This window comes from Eucyclogobius newberryi, unplaced genomic scaffold (assembly GCF_026437365.1).
Source record: "Eucyclogobius newberryi isolate DKJ021-1_F unplaced genomic scaffold, fEucNew1.0.hap1 SCAF_1, whole genome shotgun sequence".
Classification (NCBI taxonomy): Eukaryota; Metazoa; Chordata; class Actinopteri; order Gobiiformes; family Gobiidae; genus Eucyclogobius; species Eucyclogobius newberryi.
The window spans coordinates 18,597,175-18,614,718 of NW_027315723.1; the positions used below are offsets into that span (position 1 = coordinate 18,597,175).

General features: G+C 43.7%; 2 protein-coding genes across 2 annotated transcripts; one reads left to right on the plus strand and one right to left on the minus strand.

Annotated features, from left to right (window-relative positions):
- Nucleotides 1–1,005: 1,005 nt before the first annotated feature.
- prpf39 (PRP39 pre-mRNA processing factor 39 homolog (yeast)) lies at nt 1,006–12,434 on the minus strand. Its single transcript, XM_072439953.1, has 15 exons — nt 12,297–12,434; nt 11,105–11,440; nt 10,103–10,299; nt 9,340–9,465; nt 9,084–9,202; nt 8,452–8,619; nt 8,203–8,383; nt 7,742–7,849; nt 6,817–6,981; nt 6,245–6,371; nt 4,728–4,996; nt 3,720–3,904; nt 3,561–3,644; nt 2,574–2,700; nt 1,006–1,711 (listed from the first exon to the last, which is right to left on the minus strand). The coding sequence occupies exons 1-15, from the start codon at nt 12,307–12,309 to the stop codon at nt 1,625–1,627; spliced, it is 2,292 nt and encodes a 763-aa protein (XP_072296054.1). The 5' UTR covers nt 12,310–12,434; the 3' UTR covers nt 1,006–1,624.
- A 1,402-nt stretch (nt 12,435–13,836) lies between these two features.
- Nucleotides 13,837–17,217, plus strand: arf6a (ADP-ribosylation factor 6a). The gene has a single exon (XM_072439967.1). The coding sequence runs from the start codon at nt 14,709–14,711 to the stop codon at nt 15,234–15,236; it is 528 nt and encodes a 175-aa protein (XP_072296068.1). The 5' UTR covers nt 13,837–14,708; the 3' UTR covers nt 15,237–17,217.
- Nucleotides 17,218–17,544: the final 327 nt, after the last annotated feature.

Consider the following 17,544-nt stretch of genomic DNA (forward strand, 5'->3'; position numbering starts at 1 on the left):
AGAAAATGGTAATTCAATTTAATAATTACATTTGGCCAATTCTACATTCATAAAAGTACATTTTCATCATCAGTATCCCTTTCCCCCTTGTTCTTTTTGAACAAATTGAATCATATTTGATCACCATTTCTAAAAGTTTAAACCAAAAAGCCATTTTTATTTACTTAAAATTGTATGTCTCTAAATGTTTTTGACGTTGATATCGTTCCGTCTTGTTATAAAGAATATTGACTATAATAAAAAAATAAATAAAGACATACAAGGCAGAACTGTGCAGTGAATAGAGTGCGTAGTCGGTTAAAATGTATGGTTAATTTACTTTATAGATTACCTTAAATTAGCACACGTGTCTTAACACAACGTATATTAGACTCGTGTGATGTTAAAAAATAAAGATTGAAGATTTTCTTGCATATTTGCAGGATGTTTAGCGCAACAAAAAGCTCTGGAGTTACTTTAAACAATTATATCTGACGTGAGGCATTTGATTTACTTCCGATCGTTCATAGCTGTGCGTTGATAAAATGCAAAAAGGCCAAAACAGAAAATAAATGTTAATGAAGAGTGTAATTTTAAAACTTAATTATGCTTTTTCCAGAAAATAGGATAAAACTTGCACTTGTTTTAAGTGCTTTTGATAATCATATTTTAGTGCATGTAAAACACATCAAAAAGCAGATCTAATGGTTGTATTATCCGATTTTACTGGACGTGTAACAACATCTTTAGAGCTTTTAGAACCATCTTCTTTTCTCAGGCTAGACTAAACACTAAAAAACATCCATTTTTTGTCGGAGTAATCCCTCATTCGTCCAGGCGTGTTCCATTGTAGAAAAAGCTTCAGTTGTAGTCATCTAATAATCATGTTAATTTTTCTAATTGAGTCCAGATGACTACAACTGAAGCTTTTTCTACATCCATTATTTATTTTCAGAGCCGTTTTCCCCTCATTTGGCTTTTACTTAAAATGTGATTTGTGCAGTAAACAAAAAAGAAAGCACAAACTTCTCACAAGTTAAAGGTTTATTATGAAATCAAGTCAACATTAAAAAAAAAAAAAAAACATTTCCTCTTCGTTCTGCAAACCACGAAATATTAAAAGTCATTCAAATGTTCAAACAAGACGGCGAACGTGTTGTTACCTTTATACAAGTTTAGAAAGAGACTGAACCGGGCCGTCCGCTCTGAATCGTTAAAGTCCTTTAATAAATGAACCTTCATCGAACGTGCGACTCAAGAGCGGTCGTTTGGAGATCTGTCTGTTTAAGAGGCGCTCGAGGACGTATCGGCATCTTCCACATGTTTCTGACTAATTGTGACGTTTTGGGGGATTTTTGTACATTTATCGACTGTCGAACTAAACAAATTGTACAAACATTCATAGCGTTTGAATCTCTTCCAATTAGCAATGTGAAGTTTGAGTTATTCTACGGAAAAAGTCTGGGAAAAGCGTCTCTCGTCTTCGACACAAAAATGTTCAGAAACTGCTGCGTGGTCCGTTAGAACGCGCCTCGGGGGGGGGGGGGGGGGGGGGGGGTCTCTGGAGGGGTCAGGGGGAGAAGAGGGAGGGACGCGCCGCTCAGGCCTCGCCCCCCCCCCCCCCCCGCGCCGGGGCGTCGGTCCATCATGTGGGCGGCGGCGGATAGTACTGGTTGTATTGGGCGTATTGGTTGTACTGTCCCCAGGAGTTCTGACCCCACGTGCCGTACTGCTGCTCGAGACACAAACAAAACAGGAGTGAGTGTTTGAACGGCAAAAGTACAAATAAAAGACATTTGTCCGGCTTTAATCGGAGCAGATCGAGAACGCCCAGGTCTCGGGCGGCCGCGATTGACCGGAATAATCATGACAAATGGACTACCGTATTTTCCGGACTATAAATCGTACATTTTTTCATAGTTTTGCCGGGGGTGCAACTTATACTCCAGAGCGACTGGTTGTGATATTATTTGTTATTTTCACAGCCACAAGAGGGCGCTCTAGGATCTAAACGACGCAGAAGAATCTGCACTTCCTCTACTTCCGGAGTTCCATTGAATTCAATGGATTTAATGATAAATTTCCCCCAAAAATGTGACTTGTACTACAGTACGACTTATGTTTTTTAATTTATTATGCATTTATGGCTGGTGCGACTTATAAGAGCTTTTCTATAAGAGGTTTTTTTATAATTTATCTGTTTGTTTTTTAATCATTATTTAATTCTGTTACTTTGTGTTGCAAATATGGAATGTCCCCATTGTGGGACAAATAAAGGCTCATCTTATTTATACTCCTGCGTCTTATAGTCCGGAAAATACGGTAAAACAATTTGTAAGCATATTTTTGATAACTAGACACTGCAGAGTCTTAAACACAACCTTTTACAGCAAAGACACCGGCATAGGTCAGTCAAAATCACTGCGATAAACGTTTCTTCTTGTGGTAAACAAAGAAAATAATGCACAACAGCAGATTTTTGGTTATAATAAGGGTAAAATGTATAAACTATAGTATTGTTCTGAGACATGACTTCTACACGTGCTCTTATCTGCCGAGGGTTCTGTAGTTCTCCACTCCCACCATGAACCCACCTGGTACCAGTTGTAGTTGTAGGCGGAGTTATTTGCCGTCATGTCAGTCATGGCGGCGACAGTGGCGGCGTCGGGGGCTTCCGTGCCGTCTTCCAGGCGCTGCTTCTTGGCGTCGGGCTCCTCGCTGCTGCCGATCAAACACATCAACATCACGCCGTTATCATTCATGAAACGAAGCCGGGTTTAACGCTCAAACTGCATTTAGAGCGCCCCCTAAAGGTCGGACGAGCCATTGAACCAACATGCAGTTGAGATGAATATATTTTGAATTTACTAAAAAAATATAAAAAATGTTATTCCAGAATTGTACATTTTTAAGGTTTATAATTTAACTTCCTGTTTGTAATCGATGACATCGCATGAGGAAATTACCCAGCAAACACTGGGCCAAAACTCATCTAATGTCACACTTTTTTAATTTGACAAATGGAAATACATGAATTACTTTATTTTGTTGAATTAATGTTTAGCGAGTCAAAAAAAGTTGTTTCTTTGTGTAAATTTTGCATAAACTTGACTGGAATGAGACGTCACTTCCTGTCATTTTCTACAGATTTTTAAACGTTTTCTCCACTAATACCTGCTCGATTGGTGTAAAACTATCATTTATACGTACAACAGGTATAAATACACCAAATAAATTCAAAATTAGACAATCGTAGAAACCGGTCAGGCACTTTAAAGGACACCAATTACGCAAAATCTACTTTTAGGAGATTTTAACCACGTTATAGTCACTCTTCCTTGCCAATAAAGCACTGGAGGTCGTACTCAAGAGTGATTCATGCACGTTTGAGTCATCGTTATTCACAAGACCGCGCCGCTGCTCTGGCCTTAGACGGTTTAAAAAACACTTACAAACTCAATCAAGTAAATAATGAGTTACTTTGAACGCATTATGAAACGTGACGAGTTTGGAAACTTTAAAGACGTTGAACTGGCTCATTTTTGGAACGTCTTAAATGTGCGAGGTGATGGCAAACCCACCTGTCGTACACGTTCTCCGCCTTCCTCTTCAACGACTCGCTTTCCTCCTTCAGCTTAATGTGCTCGTCGTGAGCCGCCACGAGCCTGCGAAGGAGAGATCGTGTTAAAGACTCAAGACTAGCTTTCCCAGCGCGGTAACCGTGACCACCCGGCACTCACACGTTGACGTCGGAGCCGAAGTCCTCGAGAAACTCCACTTTGCGCTGGGCAAAGAGGAGGCGCGACTCCAGGGGCATCGGGCTCTTGATGGCGCGGTCGAAGCAGGACAGGATCTCTACCTGGTTCTGCGAGATGTCGCCGTGGTACTCCAGCTCCAGGAGGTTCAGGTACAGCTTAGGACTCGTCTGGAGGCGGGCACACGGAGGAGGCGGGCATTAAGCGTCATATACTGTACAATACTGCAACTTAACACAGCAGTAATAGAGGAAATACTGTTTACTGTACTGCATTTCATAGTCAACTTACGTAATGAGTTTAGTTCTTTATTAGTCTTTTTAAATATGTGAACTGATGGCTTCTAGATGGAGAATATATATGGCAAATGAGTATTATTTAAATGTTTTATTTTATATCATTTTTATGCAGCGATGGCACGCCTTTCAAATAGTAGTTTACCTGTGTTTTAGAGTCTTCTGTTAACGATCAAAATGTGATTGTTTTTAGTCGATCAGTCGCGATTAATTGTTAATCAATCAAGTGAATTCTTCCGTTTCACACTTTGACATCGAGAATACTATGACATCAGTTTTGTAGCATTAATTGTAGCCTTGATTGCATAGAGCAACTTTAGATTACTGCAACACTAAGTAATACAAGTATTTACCGTATTTTCCGTACAATAAGTCGCAGTTTCATAGATTAGCCAGGGTGCGACTTATGTGATATTAACACATTCTTAAATCATTTGGTTCATTATTTTCACACTGGCAACCGCAAGAGGGCGCTCTAGGCTCCAAGTGAAGAATCTGCACTTCCTCTACCTCTGGAGTTTGTAGAGTTGTTTAGAAGTGACACAGAGGAAGAAGAATTCAATGGATTTAGTGATTTGGGGTAATACTGATGCTTTGATAAACTTGTACTTCTACTCCGGAGCGACTTATACTCTGGAATATACGGTTAATGAGCTCCGGAGGCGGACAGAACTCCCACAGAAGTCTGGTTTCTCACCGGGTCCCTCTCGATGGCGTCGTGCAGCGTCTTCTTGGCCTGCTCCTGGCTCTTGTGCACCTTGAGGAAGTGTCGGGCCAGTTTGACGGCGAAAAACGAAGCCTCCGTCGGGGTCTTGGCGGCGGCCAGGGCCTCGGCGAGCAGCGCCTCGGCCTCGTCCATTTGGCCGTGTCTGCGCTCGAGGCTCACTCTGCGCAGACGCACCACGGCCAGGCCCGGCACCGTCACCTCCAGAGACTTCAGGATGCTCCGGGCATCTTCTACCTGACCTGCACCACACACACACACACACACACACACACACACACACACACACACAAGAAGGGTTATGTCAAGGTCAGGGTCATGGGCTTAAACTTGTACTATAAGCTCTAAAGCAGGGGTGTCCAAACTTTTTTCACCAAGGGCCGCATTTTGAAACTTAAACGGGGCAGAGGGCCTCAAACAACTTGACAATGTCAAATATGTTGAATGACAAAGTGAATCATTCGAAATTTTGCATTTGACATAATTGCGATGAGCCTCCACACCTTTAATTAAACTTAGAACATTAATATTAGGTCGGTATAACATCAATAGGCCTGAAATTTCACAGTGAAAAGTACTAGTTTTTGTTGTTTGTGCCAACATAGAAGGAAGCCGGAAGGCCAACAAAAATTTATCTGATGGCCGCATTTGGCCCCCGGGCCCTAGTTTGGACATGCCTGCTCTAAAGCATAAGTCATCCAACTAAAATCAACTCGAGTTATAACATTAATTAGGGCAACAAGAATTGATCTGAATAACCGTGACAAGTCGACTATAAGAACAATCGTATATTGATCATTTCAACAGTTATCTGGATTTACAGATTCTAAAGTGCACGCAAAAATACCATAAAACAATACTCTTCACGATCAAGTTTTTGACGGTGGGATTATTAAATTAAAATGTCAGAAAATATAATTATCTTTTTTCATACTTTTGGCCGGGGTGCGACTTCTACTTATATTCATACTTAAATAATTATACTCTGGAACAACTTATGTGATATTATTTGTTATTTTCACACTTGCAACCGCATTTCATACTCCAGTGCAACTTAAGTTTTTTCTTCTCTATTATGCATTTTTGGGCTGGTGCAAATTATACTCCGGAAAATACGGTACGGTAGTAAATATTCTACCTCGAAGCTTTCTTTTGTAAAAAACAAAAACTAAAGTATTCTCAATGTACAGACAGTGAATGCAAAAATACCTACCTACTTTGAATACTTTGTCAGATTTTCAAAGCCACTTGAGTCCGTTCATGCTTTAAAAACGCACCGGTTTTCACCAAGCTTCATCACTTTTAGATTAGTTTCCACAGATTTTTAAAAGTAATTTTCAATTTTGTCTCAGCTCTTTGTAAATGTGCCACATAAATACGTTTGACACAGTGAAAAGCAGCAGTGGAACAGTCGTGACTAACGGACTAGTCTCATTTCATCGCAACATGAGCAAATTAAAACGGCTAACAATTTATCATTTTTGGCTCACCTTGCTGCTCCTCGAAGGCGGCCCAGAGCAGGTGGATGGTTGGCTTCCTGGCCAGGTGGACCGTGCACGCCTTCTTGTAGATGTGCCGCACCCCGTCTGTGCTGTAGCTCTCTAGATACTTGGCGTACTTCAGAGCGAAAGTGGGGGGAGGAAGCAGGAGGCAGAGGAGGAAGGAACGGAGAGGGGGAAGAAAAAACAAAGAAAACGAAAAAAAAGAACACAATTTAAAGCCGTGGTTCGGAGGGAGCGGCGAATTCTTTCATTAGACAAAGATCGATCTTAAGAAATTTTCTGTGTAAACCCATCAGCACCTTCATGGAACCAATTAGATAAGATTCTGTAAGGTAGAGGGAGACGAAGATGCAACGCAGTGGTTGGCAAATGCTGCGGTCATAGCTGGTGTGGCAAAGCTGGCCATCCCCTAATACAACAGATACAGTCAAATATCAACGTTACACGCAAACAGGCGGGTTACTGAGGCGTTACTGGGGTAATAATCGTCATGATGTGTGGGGGAGGGGGGGTGCAGGAGGAGAGCTCGCGTGGGGGCGAGGGAGGGCGGGCGACGTTACCTTGATCCAGAACTCCTCGTAGAGAGCGCACGCGATGAGGCATCTCTCAAACAGAACCACCGCGCGCTCCGGAGTGCCATTGTCTATCTCAAAGTCCAGGTACTCCTTCCAGTTTTGCAGCTGCGTCTTCTCTAAGGATTTGACGTGAAAGTACGGTCTTTTTATCTGGAAGCAGAGCGGAGAACGAGAACAAACCGGGTGTCAGTGACAAAAACTAAAAGCGTTTAACACATTGGCCTTTAAACAAGCTCGAGGATCTTTACTTTAGTGTCTCATGTTCAATAGGCATTTTACTTTCTACCAGGATGTAAAGCTGCCGTGTTTACTTCCTCAGAACGCAGTTGTACTGCTACACAAGACGAGTGGAGATGATTTGCATAATGTGTCATTTAAGCTACGTGCTAACACAAACTCACAGTTGTGAGTGATGCGCCGATTTATGAATTTAAAAATCTGGCACAAGTGTAAATTACAGTAATTAGAACTCTTAAGTGGGTGCGCGGTGGCAGAGCGGTTAGCACTCTCACCCACAAGGAGATCTAGATCTAAGCCTGGGTGGAGTCTGCATGTTCTCCCCGTGTTACCGTGGGTTCTTTCCGGCTCCTCCCATTGTCCAAACACATGCATGTTTTAGGCATAAGAGTGAATGTTTGTCTGTCTCCATGTCTATGGTAACCCTGTGACGCCCCTGTCTAGGGTGTACCCCGCCTATAGCCCAAAGTCACTGGGAAAAATGACTGAATGAACAACTTCAAGTATGTTTTGATTAGACGAGTCACTGAGGCATAAATAGGAACGATGTGTTTGTGCCCAGGACACAGCGGCAGCACATTCTCAGCTGCACCTTTAATGTTAATGAGCCCACGTCTACTCCCACAGTAATAATGAGTTTGTTAATGAGAATCCTCATTTGCAGAGCACTCACCGCTTCCTCAAAAGCCCAGCGCTTACTGACTTCATGTTCGTTGTGGTTGAAGATTTCCTGTCGCACCTCTGTGACCTTGTGGCGCATATTCTCAATCTCCGTCACTCTCTACACAAACACAGACAGGGCACAGGTCAAACGGGGCAGTTATTAAACAGAAAACTTTCTCCACTTGCAAAAACGGCTCGTCTTGCAGCCAAGGGTGTACATCACCAGAAGCGTGCAAACGACAAGCTTGAAGCGGAAGGGTACGTATGCAACCTGCATATCGCCTTCAGGGGGCGCTGGTGTCAATGAGCCTCGAGTGAGTCCCTGACAGGCTGCCAGCGAGTCCCTCAGCCTGGCTGCTGACATAAAGACAACTCTTCAACGCTGCAGTCTGTCCAATCTTTAAAAGACAAGCTCCAGCACAACTTTCCAACAGCATTTATCCTCAAACCTGAAATATGTGGAGTGTTTACCTTGGCGGGGTCCGGCAGGTCGTCTGTGCCCGGGGGCAGCTCCTCTGGTGGCACAGCAGAGTCTCCGTCCTCTCCCACCATCGCAGACAGACTGGCCTTGGACAGCTCCACTCTGAGCTGCACAAACTCCTCCTCCGCCAGGAAGTGTTTGGGGTGGTTGTTCTGCACATGCTCTTTGAACCTGAGGGGGGCGCCAGTGTTACACAAAGAAAATGTAAACGTAAATGGGAATATTGAAGCGGTCCATACTTTTGGAAGTGCTGTGAATACAGCTGCGTGGGAATCCCCAGGAGGCGGTCGTAGATGGCCGTGACGTTGGAGAGCTTCTGTAACTCAATTTCCCAGTTTATGTAAGATTCCCACAGACGGTCCGAGCGGAAGTCTGTCCCTGCAGCCAGCACGGCGTGCTCGTACGCCCTGCGGAAACAAGGCACAGCTCATTATTACACACGCTCAATATACAGAGTGGTCATGAAATGTACTCAAAACAAGCAAATAACTCTGAAGAATGTGTGTCCATGAGTGATGAATATCTGGGAGAAATGCCATTTCCTTTCAATTTATATCATTTGAAAAGGGCAAAAGTACTGAAAATGGACCGAAAACAACTAAAATTACTATTATTATGTGCAGCACTTGGAAATCATCTTATTTATAAAGTGTAATAAACAAATAAAGTGGCCCCTAAATAAGGAAACCGATAACCCACAAACACATTTAGCACTTCAGTGAACGTATAGCTAAAGAAACCTTTGAATTTCTCTGATAAGATAAGATATTCCTTTATTGTCCCACATGGGGAAATTTCATTGGTGCAACGCAGGTAGATACAGAAGAAAAGAACAGATCACTAAACGACAATCTTGATAAATGGCACGTACGCTCGAATGCGGCCCTCCGTCTCGGGGTCATTGGGGTCCGAGTTCTCTTTGATGAAGGTCATGTAGTGCAGCCACAGGTCCACGCTGAGGGGAATCACCTGCAAGCCTCGTCTGTAAACCTGTGGAGGAACACGTTTCACTGTGAACCCGCCTCAATCACAGACATGCATTTTTACAATCGAGAAAACAAGCAAAGATCAGGATTCAAACTGAAACAGAACAACCTGGATGTAGATTGTCAGAACGCGTATCGTACCTCTTCTGCAACTTGTATGTTCCCGTGCTTCTTCTCCAGGTCTGCGTACTTCTTCCAGTAGCCGTAACAGTACGGATAACGCAGGAAGAAATGGTCAAACGCATTTCTGACGGCATCGAGGGAATTCTGCAGCAAGAACGACAGACAAGACATTTGTATATTAGTTTGAAAGGTCGTAACCGGGACACAGCAGCCCAGTCTCTCAGGATCAGAGCTGAATCACCCAACGTTTCACTTACCTAGTCAACTATACCGTATTCTCCGGATTATAAGTTGCACCTTTTTTCATAGTTTTGGCCGGGGTGCGACTTATACTTGTATTTATACTTTTACTCCGGAACGACTTATGTGATATAGTTTGTTATTTTCATACTTGCAACCGCATTTCATACTCCAGTGCAACTTGTATATGTTTTTTTCTTCTCTATTAAGCATTTTTGGCTGGTGCGACTTATACTCCGGAAAATACAGTAATAAAGTATATTATCTGAACTGTACAGATTCTTAAAAAAAAAAAAAAAAAAGTTTTATTCATAAATATTCTCTAGAAACCTTCAGTCATTGCATTTCAAATTTGACTTGGCACATAATGCATTTACAAAGTACAATAAAAATACAAACTGCTTCGTGCCCTTTCCACATAATAAACCCTCTTTTCCAGCTCGTGTTTTAGAGTGTAGATCCCAGTTGACCATTATTTGATCGGTTGCAGCTCTAATTGTTAATTGCAGCCCCATTGCCCGCGTCTCGTAGCCGCTCTCACCTCCTGCTCGACGTACTGCAGCAGATAAACCCAAGCGTTAAAGTCCTCCGGGTTGTCCTGGCAACCGTTGAAGAGCTTGTCGAATTCGCTGGGTAGCTGGGACTCGTCGGGAGCGTCCACCCCGGGCTCCGCTTCTTCTTTGGACGGTTCTTCCAACTCCATCCCGTCTTCTGCCGGTGGCGTAGCGTCGGGCAAAGCTGAAAAGGGAATTAAGAGAATTTTAAAAAAGGACAGTGAGAGTTAAATGCAGCGGTTAAAACATTTTACAAACGTTTTTAAACTGCAGGCGACTGAAGACGCTCTGTGCAAAGATTTGTCGACTGAAACAGGCGAGTCGCGAGCTTTAAAAACTATTCCAAGACGTGATAATAAATAAGCATAAAGAACGCTGAAAATGTAAAAAGGCTGATTAAAACAACAAATTTACTCACAAATCCAACTATCAGTCCTTGCCTTTTCTCTCCCTCTGCTGTAAATATCAAAATACATGTGACACTGCATTTCAAATTTGTCTTGTGCCATTTAGTCTCTGTAAATGAAACTCTCCAGTAAAGTATCATGTAACAGCAGCATGTTGTTACTAAATTAAACCAGTGTGCGCAGTTCGCATCCAATATTTAAGTATTTTATCTTTCACCAAGCTGAAAATTGGCGCGGAAAGCAGCGGTTTGAAGATTCGCCCAGCCTCACTTTGACGTCGGAGGGAAAAATCCCCAAAAAAACATGCTGTGCCAAAGGTTTGAGAGGCAAGAACGAGTTAGATGGATTTAATTACCTACTTCCTTCGTTGACAGTTTTAAAAGATGCACCGTAATTGGGAACGAGGCCGAAGCTTTGATGGTTTATCCGGACAAACTTAGAGGGTTTATTGACCCGTTTTGTATTTACGTGATCAAACTCAACCGATCAATACAGGAAAACTCAGCGCATAATCTTTTAAACCGCCATTATACTGCAAAAAGCACAGCGTGAATCATGAATAATACATAAACTCCCTGGTACCTTCGCTGTCTTTGGCCTCCAGCACCATGGGCTGCTCCTGCATCGTGTCTGGAGGAGGGGGCGGGGGCATCTCAGGAGGCGGCGGCGCCGCCGCCGTGTCTTCGTCTTGGATGTGCGGCGTGCTGCTGAGCTGAACCTGCTCCACAGTCTTCTGCTGCGGCGCCTCCTGGTTCTCGTTGGCGACCATGTTGTTGAGCGAGTCCGGAGCCACTTGGTCCAAGGGCCACTCGCCCGTCTGGCCCAGCGCAGGGTCCGGCAGGAGGATGTCCCCGTTACTCTCCATGACCGGGGACTCTGTGTTCAGCATGCCACTAATCGGATCGCCTGCGTGCAACCCTGAATCACAGAGAAATGGAGAATTTATCAGATGGATGCATTTCACACATATTTGAATGAGCCACTGCATCTTTATTCAGCTTAAGGCATTAATATTAGGTCTATATCACAATATAATGTGAAGTTGTAGAGGTTATGGAGGTAAAATTACTCCAATTTGCAGTAATAGTACTTATTATTTGGGCAAATACAGCAGGAGACATGAGGGGCAACAAAAAAAAAAACAGTCAGTCATTTGGCCCCCCGGGCATTCTTTGGACAGCTCTGCAATACGTACAATTAAATGTAATAGTTAATTATGTCTTACGCACGAGGGAGAAGGTGAAAGTTTATTATTTATGAGACACTTCCTTGTTCTGCACTAGGGGCCATTTTAAGCTCCATTAATCCTGACTGTAGCTGCCACAAGCAGCTGTGGACGAGCTACTTCATGTCCAAATGTAGATGAAACTTTAGGACGACTTTATAAGAAGGCAGTGGAGATATTACCATTTAGTTTAAAATGCTAAATCAATATGTGGCTAATCCACGCGATCCAAAAGTTAAGAGATTTTTTTTAACTTTCTTTTGAAGCTAATGCTAAAACTACAAAGCATTTAGATAATAATCTGGAAAAAGTAGTACAACTACAGACAAAGTGCCACAATTATTAAAAATCAAAGGGTTCATGAGCCTCATGAGCTCACGCGGGCTGTGTTCAGTTCTCCATTAGCTTCAGTCCGCGGAAAGCTAGCTATAGCATCGATGCTAACGTTAGCCATTTTATTACCTTCCTCGGCCGTGCTCCTTTAAAAGGCTCATATATCATGCGTATTACAATGGAACGGACTGGAAATATAAATGTATACATTCTTACCAGTATCGCCCATCAAACTCTGGTCCAGCTCACAGAGTAAAAGTGCAGTTTTTCTCGTAACTTGTTTAACCTACAACAGCACGGCGCACTCGAGACACCATTCTTATTAGAGCAACACGAGGCCTTAGTGCGCATGCGCATCACAATGCCCGCGCAGCACACACGAGTAAACAGCCAAACAGCAAGGCCCCTGGTCCTGAGACTATGGTCTGGGACTGGGACTATGGTCCTGGTCCTGGTCTGGGTCCTGGGTCCTGGGTCCTGGGTCCTGGGTCCTGGGTCCTGGGTCCTGGGTCCTGGGTCCTGGGTCCTGGGTCTGGTCCTGGTCCTGGGACTGGTCCCGGGACTATGGTCTGGTCTTGGGTCTGGGTCTGGGTCTGGGTCTGGGTCTGGGTCTGGGCCTGGGTCTGGGTCTGGGACTATGGTCCTGATCCTGGTCCTGGGTCCTGCGGTCTGGTTCTGGGTCTGGTCCTGGGTCTGGTCCTGGGTCTGGTCCTGGTCCTGGGTCCGGTCCTGGGACTATGGTCTTGTCCTGGGTCTGGTCCTGAGACTATGGTCTGGTCCTGGGTCTAGTCCTGGTCCTGGGACTATGGTCTGGTCTTGGGTCTGAGTCCTGGGTCTGGTCCTTCAGCACATATTACTCTGTAGTAGATTTTTCAGGTTGAACTTCAGTGGATTTAGAGTAAATGTAACTGAGCATAATTCTAGCCATGTAATAATTCAAAATGAAAAACTACATTAAAAAATATACTTTTTTTTTGGCTGAGTCACATGGATTGTTATTCATCATGTTCATTTTAAATCTCAAAATTGACCTAAATTCCTTTTAACTGTTTGATTTCCATGTGTACCTTTACAGACCGTGTTCTGTACTTTTACTTTTTCAGTTTTCTTTCCACAATTTTGACAAGTAATAATGAGGCTGCTGTATATGTGAAGTATAAGGTTATAGATAAAATAAGGATTTTTTAAAAAAAAACTAGAAACGAGTTTCAACTGTGAAATAAATAACATGTGATTGGAACATTCAAAGTGCAGAGCTGAGCAGCGTATGAGAGCCCCTTTTGGCCCCGGGCCATAGTTTGGCCATGTGTGTGTACAAGACAAATAGTGAGTACATGACATAAACTGCTTTTCTTAGAAATATAAACTATTTTTTTAATTGTTCTTTTTAATTCAGGATCAAAGTTTATTTCCAGCGCACAGGAAACACGTGCACTACTTTATGCTTGATGGCGATGCAACTTTCCACTTTACAATCTCCATAAAGATAAAAAATAAAGAGTTCGTTTATTGTTTTTTGCATCGGGGCAGAGCTTCTTCGCGCATGCGCAGTCAGCCCGCTCCGTCTAGCGGAAGTGGCTTCGCTCTGGTCCGCACCTTTCCGGTATCACAGCAGCAGCAGCTCCTCCGCAGACAGCGAGCACCGGAGGGAGGCAACCCGACCGACCGAGAGCCTTCAGCCGACACTCACGGCCCGGGACCGGCGCGGGGACACGGCACGGGTAACTTTACAGCCACAGATCCTTCCTCGCCGCGCGCGACGGCGCTTTTCGGCGCGCGGCGCGCTTCATTTACGCAGTGAAACTTGTCCTCTCTCGTAGTAACACCCCTCCCTTCTGCTCTTGTGTCACACAGAAGAAAGTCGCGTGAATCAATGACCTTTTTCTGCGCGTTTTCCCCGGATGTCTCGCCACGGAAACGGACCGGACACGTTTCACTCGGCGGGGATTTTTTAGCCAAGATTTTCAAACGGATCTGAAATCGTGCGCCCGGGAAGAAGTGGCGTGACGGGCGAGTGTGGCGTGGACAACCGGCTGCCAAGGAGGAAGTGAGAAGCCCGGGCTCCTACAGGGCCTGATTCATGACGGGAGGCGTCTGCTGAACACTGCACTGAGAGAGGGTTTAGAAGAGGAAGAAGGACTTTAAATGTGCGTTTTTGGTGAATGAATTTGCCCTCTTCTGCCTTGTAACCGGGTGAAGTCATTCATTTTCATCAGAAATAACTGTACGATCACTGAACTGTGCATCTGAACCTTGAACTACCACAAGATCCAACACCGACCTTTTGAGTATTGCCATTCCGTGAGCCGTTTGAACAACCGAAACCGCTCGTTTTTTCATAGACTGCTGCTTTTGCCGGTCAGAAACAGGATAAATCCTTACTAATCATCCTCAAATAGTCCATTAAACATCCCTGAAGCGTGAAGTCGCAATAGATCTCAATAACGCTCTTTGTACGTCGCATTTTCCATAAGTCGCTGGCTTGGTACTTGACAGTTCAAAAACCACAAACGCCGTCACGTGGGGCACTCCTCTCCCCGACTGAACCGAAGCCATTTTCTGTCTGTCTTCACAAGTTTTGAATTGTTTTTTTGAAGGACTTTGAAGTATTTATGAACTGCACTCAAGATGGGGAAAATGCTGTCAAAGATTTTCGGCAACAAGGAAATGCGGATACTGATGCTCGGGCTGGACGCCGCCGGTAAAACCACCATCCTCTACAAGCTCAAGCTCGGACAGTCCGTCACCACGATACCGACGGTGGGCTTCAACGTGGAGACGGTCACCTATAAGAACGTCAAGTTCAATGTGTGGGACGTGGGCGGCCAGGACAAGATCCGGCCCCTCTGGAGACACTACTACACCGGCACGCAGGGTCTGATCTTCGTGGTGGACTGCGCCGACAGGGACCGAATCGACGAGGCGCGGCAGGAGCTGCACCGGATCATCAACGACCGCGAGATGAGGGACGCCATCATCCTCATCTTCGCCAACAAGCAGGACCTGCCAGACGCCATGAAGCCGCACGAGATCCAGGAGAAGCTGGGCCTGACCCGCATCCGGGACAGGAACTGGTACGTCCAGCCGTCCTGCGCCAACACCGGGGATGGACTATACGAAGGACTCACCTGGCTTACCTCAAACTACAAATCTTAATGTTTTGTTTTTTTTGGTTTTGTTTTTTCCTACACTGTCAAAAAAAAAAAAAGGAATTTCAAGGCGAGTTAAAATGGCTAGAAGCGCTGTCGCAATATCGGAAGGTCAAGGTCGATGTCGATGCTTTAGGTAAAGGTTGATTTTGGTACTGCAACAATGAAAAAAAAAAATATTAAACTCCTTCCTTGGGCAATTTTTTACTCAAATTAACAGTAGCTTCTTTAAATCTTCCATGTGGTTCTGACATTGACAGAAACGTCAAGAAAAAAAGTCAAATGTCCTCCAATTTATGTGACTTTCATGACTTTTTTTTCAGTATTTATACTTCAAAGTAGTTTCGATACTAGTTTGAGTACTTTGGACCGCGCTGATCGCGAGTAATCTTGACACTTTAAGCTATAGTTACTTAAATGGCGAGTTAAGGATAAACGAAACAAACGTTTGTAAAGAAGGAAAAATGAGATTACATTTTTTTAATCCACCATTTTAAGAATGAGACGTTTAAACCAGTGGAATTTTAAAAAGTAACTCAAAAAACGGTCAAAACGTGTTTTGACAGTTTTCACGCCAAAGTGGGTTCAAATACAGTTTGTAATAATCTACACTGGTTTAGCAACAACATGACAGCCAATTTCCTGTTCATAGACCTGATAAAGAGCGATTATCATGGTGAAAAAAAACCAAATCTCCTCGTAAGAAGTTCTCGCATCGGCCTAAACAGCAGCTAGTCATTTTATCTCCTGCACGAGTTCCTTTTGACAGTGCCCACTCACTCACCAGCCTGGACATTACCGTTTGTGGACACAAAAGTAGCCGAGAACGAAAAAAAACATGCAACCTGAAGCAATTTAAACAAAAAACAAAAGCATTTGAATTTACTTTTCTTTTATAACGATGATTCGCTACGCTCTGTCATTTCACATGTTTCTTTCGCAAGACCGTCTTATCGTTTCTCGCTTTTGGACGTTTTGAGTCTTTTGACATTTTGTATCATCCAATTTTGGTAATCTGAGATAAAGGGTCGTTTTCACCTCTACTTTTCTTTGTTTTGTAGCTTTTCTTGCAGTATTCTTGCTACATATCCAAAGGACAAATTCGTCATCAGCATATTGTTCCCGCGGCTTTTGACCGCCGCCGTCATTTGTACGAATGTGGACCTCAAAAAAAAAAAAACATGAAATACCCGATTGTATTCGATCGAGGAGAAGAGCTTGTTTGGTATTGTTAGCGTTTTTTTGGGACGTTTTTTTGCGAAAGGCGGGATCGCGCTGTGCGACGATGGACAAATGTACGTTCCGAAGTGACTGTTTGAGAAAGAAAAAAAAGAGTATTGAAGTTGTCGTTTGTGTGTAAAATCCGAACATCATCTAGTGTGTCGACAATTTTCTCAAATCAATAGAGATGTCGGCGAGTTCGGGTTTGCGTTTCTGTGGTCGCTGGCGGCGCGTCCGAAGCAGAGAATTGCGAATCGCTTCCGACGACACGTTTGGAGAAATTTAGCTCGAAATTGAACCTGCAACAACACGTTTACACCCGATTTAAGTTGATCGCACGGTCAAAACGGCTCCGAAAGACTGGTTTTAACTTGAAATATCCCAGATTTACAGCGATATCTTACAGTCCTAAAGCTTCCACGTGTTGCTGTTCGAGTGTTTCTGAGTCGAGCTGCCTTACGAAACTCAAGTGTTTGGGGGGGTGTGTGTGTGTTAGTGTGTGTGTGTTAGTTCAATAGAAGGAGAATGAGGAGGGGGGGCGGTCCAGTTCTTGTTTGTGTTTCGGAGACTTTTGGACCCCGGCGAATGTTTACGAACCCCCCCGCAAAAAAACACACACGCGCACGAACTTTGAATCCCGTCATCAGCCTCTTCACTTTCGAAAGCAGAGCCAGCTTTTTTCCTCTTGTTTTTTTTTTCTTTCCATAGTTGTCTTCACTTTATTTTGCTATTTCCTGTTGAAATAATAAAACAATATATCCAGATCAGTTCGAGCCGTGGTGGCCTGTTTATGTCCGAGTGGTTGTTTTTTACACCGTTTAGCGCAAAGACTGTGGTTTAAAGAGGTTTTTTGATGTGTTTTCTGTGTGTGCAGTGAAATATACGGGTTTATCTGGAAGTGATTTTGACCAAGAGCTAGAGAACGGTCATTTATATGTGTTAAACCGCGAAGTACGTGATATGTAGACGTCGGGCAGAGCTTTATTTTACTTTAGTGTCAAGAAATAGTCAATTACGTGAAGCAAAAAGTTCAAATACGTGACCAAAAAACAAGTATACGTCTTTGGTCTGTAGTTTTTAATGCGATTCTAATC